This window comes from Austrofundulus limnaeus, unplaced genomic scaffold, assembly GCF_001266775.1.
Source record: "Austrofundulus limnaeus strain Quisiro unplaced genomic scaffold, Austrofundulus_limnaeus-1.0 Scaffold1109, whole genome shotgun sequence".
NCBI lineage: Eukaryota > Metazoa > Chordata > Actinopteri > Cyprinodontiformes > Rivulidae > Austrofundulus > Austrofundulus limnaeus.
Window position 1 is genome coordinate 115,866 of NW_013953511.1, and position 7,328 is coordinate 123,193.

The following is a 7,328-nucleotide window of genomic DNA, read 5'->3' on the forward strand; positions in this document are numbered from 1 at the left end:
TCTTTACTTTAGCATTCATTTTCATATAATTATGAGTCATTCTCAGTCAGTTAAAAAAAGGTCTTAGTATATTCTTGTCATTCTTTTTATCTCTTTCATTCGCCCATATTTCTTGCTGTTTTAATCTCTTTCTTTCCATCTTCCTGTTCCTTGTTTATCCTTAGAGCGGTGTTGGAACCTCTGTTGGACCTCCCTTCTCCAGCCCAGACTCTGATGGTTGTTGTAGATGCCCTGGATGTTCAGTACAGACCAGGTGAAAGCATTGGGACAAGTGGCTCCATTGCAGAACTCTTAGCTGCCAATCAGCACCTGCTGCCCAGCTGGCTGCTGCTGGTCTGCTCAGTCMGGCGCCACAACAAAGATGTGTGCAAGATGTTCTCAGGTTTGTACACAYACAGTAACAGGTGTCATTAGGATAAAAGTGTGGCCAAACAACTACATCTTTCATTTGACATTTTGTTTTTTCTTGAAATTCATTAGCTGTGTTTCCATTGACCATGAAAATGCACACGTCAGAATTTCAAAAATAAATTTGCTCAATGGAAACACGTCAATTTCGGAGAAAAATTACGTTTTTCGACAAAATGTTTTTGCGCTAGGATGAGGTGGTATTCCGGCCATATCGAAATTGGTGTTTTTCGCAAAACTGCAATGGAAACACTTTTTTCGCATCACGGGAGTCACGTGACCAACAACTGGCTGTTTCTACTGGTGAAAAAGACGACGAAGAAGAAGATAACAGGAAGAAGAATTAGTAGTAATATCACTGAAGTAGTAAAATAAAGTAGTAAACTCACTGACTACAATATTCCCAAAAACACAGCATACGTAGCCGCTCCCAAGTAGGGACTTGTCTCTGGAAAGCCTCGATAAAAGACGCCGACGTCTCCTCTGATGATGAGTGCTAGAGTTGCGGTAGCAACATGCTATGTGTTTACATCCATGGCCGCCATGTTTGTAATGACTTATTGCGAGATCAAACGTATTCACGCGTGACTTTAATAGCATTTCTTACTTAATGGAAACACCGCAGTTGTGAAACTGTATTTTCGACATTAACAGAATATTGACAAAGTTTTGCGCACATTTGCAATGGAAACAAAGCTTTTTTCTCAAAATCATAAATGATCTTGATTTCCTCGTCCCTTCATGTGATTGAGGGGGAGATCGCTTTTTCTTGTGTTCTTATTTTGGGGATTTCCTTTTTTCTTCCATGTGCAAGAATATCTCATAAGAGCTATACTCCAAATAGCATTTTAATTTCCAACTTGATTTATCAGATTTGTTTAAAATAAAGTTGTCTTTATAAAACTAAAACAATAAGAGAGAAAAAATTAATMACTTTCTCTGTTTTAGGTTTTCGTAAGCTCTGCTTGGACGACCTGAGGAAGCCGCCAGCTGTCCGTGACGTGCAGCAGTACATCCTCTGTCGGCTGGACGAGGAAGCAACGCTGCGTCGTCAGCTCACCCCTGACACTGCTGACATGCTGAACCTGCTGCACATCAAAAGCGGCGGCTGCTTTCTCTTTCTTGAGCGTGTTCTTGATGGAGTGGCAGCCGGGCTGGTGGGACTGCGAGAGATTCGGGACATCCCCGGGACTCTTAATGGACTCTACCTTTGGCTCTGCCAGAGACTGTTTCCCAGGGGACTCTTTGTCAACATCAAGCCACTTCTCGATGTTCTCTTGGCGTCTCCGCTGCCGCTCACACCTCAGCAGCTGTTCACAACAGTTTGGACTCAGGACATTTCCCTTAGCATTCAGGACTTCCAGAACAAACTTCAAACACTGTCTCCTATCCTGATCAATGGCCCTGAGGGCACCAAACTCATTTTTCATGCCAGTTTTACAGAGTGGTTGACTGATGTGAAGTACTGCACACAGAAGTACCTCTGTAGCAGGACCGGGGGTCACAGCATGCTTGCCATGTCTCTGACTTTACAGGGGCCCCACTTGGACGCTGAGGGCACTTGTCAGCTTGCCACACACTTAGTTTGCTCAGGTCACCATAAAGAAAACCCTGCATTACTGGCTCTGTGGATGCTATGGACAGGTGTGCCAGCTCTTACTCCCAGCTGCAGTCAAACCCTTACCGCATACGTCACTCAACTTCCTGCTTTAGTTCGTCAGGAAGTCCCTCAGCTATTAATGAGAAGTGGACTTCTTTCATCAGGCTGTTTTTCAGATGCAGATTCAAGTGTTGGAACACAGTGCACAGGTAAAGAAGGAGATCAGTTACAACATGCGTTAGAAATAGAGGTATCTATAAAGAGGCTGCTCGACAGCAGGGTTTCTGTGAACCAACTTACCGCTACAGGACAGACCTTTCTTGCTAAAGCAGCTCATGATGGTTCTGCAGAAATCACTAAAATCCTTCTTACGCATAAGTCTGATCCTCTGATCAGTGACCATCAGGGTCAAACACCTCTGACTTTGGCATCAAAGCAAGGTCATGTCAAAGTGCTGTCTGTCCTCGTAGAATGGGCTAAAAGTCAAGACCCAGAGAGAGCAGCACAGATGATGGAGCATGTTGACCATGAAGGCTGGACAGCACTGCGCTCTGCAGCTTGGGGAGGACACTGCGAGGCCGTGCGCTTGCTTCTGGATGCAGGGGCAGATGTAAATGGATGTGACAATGAGGGACGGACTGCTCTCAGAGCCGCTGCGTGGGGGGGTCATGAGGAGATTGTCCTTACCCTCCTGGATTATGGGGCACAAATCAATAAAGCTGACAGTAAGGGCCGCACGGCACTTATTGCTGCTGCCTACATGGGACATTATGAGACTGTGGAGATACTACTGGACCACAATGCAGAAGTTGACATCGCTGACAGAGACGGACGCACGGCTCTGTTGGTCGTCGCTCTCTGTGTCCCAACGACTGCAGGAATCAAAGGTTTTGGTGAAGTAGCAGGTCTGTTACTTGAGCGTGGAGCTGATCCAGGGCACAGAGATCACGATGGAATGACCCCACTGCTTCTCGCAGCATACGAAGGTCATGAGGACGTTGTTGAGCTTCTGTTGGAAGCTGGGGCTGATGTGGATGAAACGGCTGGCCCTGATGGGAGTGTCTCTGCTGCAGCTGCTGTCACGCCTCTCCTGGCAGCTGCGGCAATGGGTCACATGAAGACGGTGTCCAAACTGCTTTTCTGGGGCGCAGCAGTGGATGCCATTGACTGTGAAGGCAGGACAGCACTCTGTTTGGCAGCAGCGAGAGGAAGCTTAGAGGTTGTCCGTGCTTTGCTAGAACGAGGTCTAGATGAAAACCATAAAGATGACCTTGGCTGGACTCCGCTACATGCTGCTGCCTGCGAAGGTCATCGGAATGTTTGTGCAGCATTGACAGAGCAAGGCAGCATGGCACGTGTTGGAGAGATGGACATTGAAGGACGTACACCTCTAATACTAGCTGCTCAAGAAGGTCATTGGAGCACTGTCAAACTACTGCTGGACAGACGCTCTCCTATTGACCACAGGGCCTACGATGGACATTCTGCACTGAGTTCAGCCTTTCTGGAGGGCCATGCTGACGTGGCAGAGCTGCTCATGAAGCGAGGGGCTGATACTGATGTGCGGGACTCAGAGGGACGGCCTCTGCTTTATCTCCTGGTGCTGGATGGTTGCCTTGATATGGCCAGTCTTTTAATAGAAAAGGGAGGTGTGCCGCTTGAGTCTCGAGACTCAGAGGGCCGCACGGCACTTCACGTTGCTTCCTGGAAGGGGAATGTGGATATTGTAGATCTACTTTTAAAACATGGGGCGAACCCCAATGCACAAGATGCAGAAGGGAGACCACCATTGCATTCTGTGGCTTGGACGGGACACACTAAAGTAGGACATCATATCTTAGAAGCCACTTCTGTAAATATAGACCTTGCTTGTCATCAGGGGGCAACAGCTCTGAGCATYGCTGCCCAAGAGGGACACACTAATATTGTGAAAATGCTTTTAGAAAAAGGTGCAAATCCCAATCACATGGATAAATATGGTCGAAGTCTGGTCAAAGTGGCAGGGAAACATGGACATTTTAACATCATCAGGATCTTGGAGAGCTATGGAGCTAAGCCATATCTAGGCCCGCTGCCTAACTACAGTACTGTATCTCCTTTGAAGCCCAACAAGAGCCTCTCTCCTGGTATGTCAGAGGGCAATGGAGTTGAAGTGACAGCCACTACCTCGTCCTCTTCCATGTCATCCCCCGGTTCCACTGGAGAACGTTTCCATTCAATGCAAAGTTCTCAGACCTCGTCTACCTGCCACTCCCTGGCTACAGTGCAAACAGTGCCTGCCGACAGCCTCAGCTTCATCCAGCAGATCCAGCAACACTCACTGCCTCGTAGCCGCAGTCGCCACTCCACCCTCCCTCCACCAGGAAGCTCAGGCGTGGGCAGCCTGCACGGAAGCAGCCAGAGGCAACCCAAAGGTATCCCTCCTCCAACTGTTTGCACAGTCAAAGCTATGGTGCACAACTGTGAAATCCTTCAAAAAGGCTTTTCATCAGGACTTGAATATCATGACAAAGGAATCAAACAAAGCTCAAACTTGATTAAAGCAGAAAGGACTTCATTCACAGGTGATAAATGGCACTCAGTTATGGCTTCTCTTGGAATAAGGCCTGGCCAAGATGCTCCTCTAGGTGCTAAAAACAGAGAGAACCCTCCTTCAGACTACCCGTATAGCATACAGAGCCCTTCTCAACRGGAAGCTTGGGATTCTCTGACACAGAACATTTTGTTACCTGTTTGTTACAGTTTTAGCCCCTCCCCACCCTGCAGTGCCTTGACAGAAAGTGACAAGTTCACAATGACAACCAGAGACCCACAGCTCAATCTCAAACAGGCCATCAAACTCCAGTTTGAAGGTCCCACCAGTGCAGCCTTATACAAGAAAGAAACACCCCTGTGATATCAGTCAGATATGACAACTTCCTTTAAGTTGTCACCAAAAGTAAAAATAATAATAATAATAATTTGTTCTTGAGAGTTTGTACTGAAATGCTTGGGGATTTTTGTCATGTAAATAGTAAACACATATTGCAAGTATTTTATTATTATTTATTATTTTGGTTTGYTAAAGGGATCCCCAATTAGATGGAACATTAGACTTTATTTAATAAACATTTATTTTAACTGTAAAATAAAGACTGCAAAAATACTATAGGCTGTTTAGTTTTTATAATTTTTAAAATACATTTTAGCACGGACGGAGCCATTTTATTTCCACTCAAAGCATTCTGGGTAAATGATGACRTGGATAGGTCCTCGGTGTGAGCGAGATATGTCCACGCTGAGCCTGTTAGCCTTTGCGCTAGTGCTGATGCTACATTGCCTTATATGTATTAGCTGGGTGCTAGCTCGACAAACTAACAAGCTAAACTGAGGTCCTCCATCCATATTTTCAGTCACAGGCTGAGTCATTTTTGTGTTCCCCTCTCTGTCATGTGGATGGAGGACCTCAGTGACGAGAGGAGAATGTGTGGCGCTGTGCTAGCCTAAAGGGCTCGACACATGGGCAGCGACAAACTACAGCGATTAACGGCTGTCATCGCAGCCAGGGTGAAAACCCGACACACAGGACGCGATAGCGATTGCAGCGTTGCGAATCGCGCTCTCAGGTCGCTTGTCTTCACAAAATTTGATTGATTCTTGACTCTGAAGGTGTAAAGGTTATTGGTGGTTTACAAAAAACTGGGCATTACGGACGTGTAAACTAAACAAATCTTGCGATGCTAATGATACTGAAAAACAAACACACTTCAAGATACAGTTTTATGAGGAAAATCTTACCATAAACTTCACTGTGGTGCCAATAAATTTCCACAAAGCTTTTTAGTAATCACTTGGTGAAAGTGTTAGCTAACTGCAGTGTGTAGCATACTCTCCTCTCATTGGTCAGTCAATGAAACCCTCGCTGATTGGTTGTACGCTAAGCGACAGCGACAAAAGTTGAACATTTTTCAACTTTCGTATGTCGCGTCGCAAGCGCGCGTGTGCACGTCTACGTGTACGAGCGCGAAATTTCACATGCACTATTTTTGCCGGTCGCTTAGCTGGAGGAGGGCAAGCGATTGTCGCCTCACCGCACAGGCTCCATAGGAAATGAATGGAGAGCGAGCGACGTCGTCTCCCGTGTGTCGAGCCCTTAATACATAATATGGTGATAGAGTCGGGGCTAACGCTAAAGCTAACAGGCTAAGCTGAGGTTCTTCTTCCATGAAGCAGCTCTGTTGTCCTCCATCCATATTTTCAGTTCCAGGCTGAGTCATTTCTACCTTCTCCTCTCTGTCAACGCTCTCTGGTTTCATTTAAAAGAGTCGATCATCAGATATTGTCCAAGATTAACCTTCAGGGTGGATATAGCTCGCTAGCAGCCTCGCACCGAGGACCTATCCACGTCATCATTTACCCAGAATGCTTTGTGTGTAAATAAAATGGCCCCGTCCATGTAATATATTTTTAAACTTTTAGTTTAAAAATTAGAAAAACTGAACATCCTACAGTATTTTTACAGTCTTTATTTTACAGTTAAAATACATGTTTATTAAATAAAGTCTAATGTTACAACTAATCAGCGATCCCTTTAAGAAGTCTTGTTATAGCAGTGATCCCTTCTTCACTACCCCTGCTCTCAGACCCAGAATAATGGACCTAAACTTTCACATCCCTGCTTTATCTTTGCTGATTGTGTGTCGGGAGCAAAGTTATTTATTTTATTTTTTACTTATTTTTTTGCTTTGATCACACTGATTTGTTGAAAGGAAGAAAACTTTTTGATTTCATCTTAGTTCTTTTAATTAGTTATTTTAGTTTAAAACAAACCAGTTTAGAAAAGGGCTCTTTTCTATTTTTATAATTAAATTTATTTGCTCTTAATGTTTAAAGTCACTTGACTCTTTCAACAAAAATGTTGAGGTTTGATTTTCATTTGAAGTCTTCATTATTTGTTAAGCATAATTTTCCATAAGTTGTTTGGAACTTACAACCAAAAAAGTCAGTCAGTCTTAATAAAAACACTGAGCATTGTGCAGGTTTCTGACACAGAACACAAAGAGCTGAACTATGTGTGAATGTGAGGCAGAGGGGTGATTAATTTGTTGAACTTGTACGCCACATAAAGAAATTTAAATGTTGGATTATTTTTATTTGTGCCACTAATGACATTCATTACTTAAATCTGCAAACTGCTAAAACCTCCTCAACTCAGTGAGGTTATTTTTCCTGTATGGTTACTGTTTCTGCAGAGACAAAGTCATGTGCAGCTTGTGAAGTGGTTGCATCACGCAGAGATGAAGGTCTGCACCACACAAATGTTTGCCACCTGGGATAATAA

At 44.6% G+C, this 7,328-nt stretch overlaps 1 protein-coding gene across 3 annotated transcripts in view; it reads left to right on the forward strand.

The window, feature by feature from the left end:
* ankrd50l (ankyrin repeat domain 50-like) overlaps positions 1–5,041 on the forward strand; it is a 36,373-nt gene extending 31,332 nt beyond the window's left edge. For all 3 annotated transcript variants that reach the window (XM_014030732.1, XM_014030734.1, XM_014030733.1), the window contains exons 3-4: positions 165–382; positions 1,357–5,041. In XM_014030732.1, coding sequence (XP_013886186.1) covers positions 165–382; positions 1,357–4,904 — 3,766 coding nt within the window. In that variant the 3' untranslated portion in view covers positions 4,905–5,041. The remainder of the gene's footprint in view (positions 1–164; positions 383–1,356) is intronic.
* Positions 5,042–7,328: the final 2,287 nt, after the last annotated feature.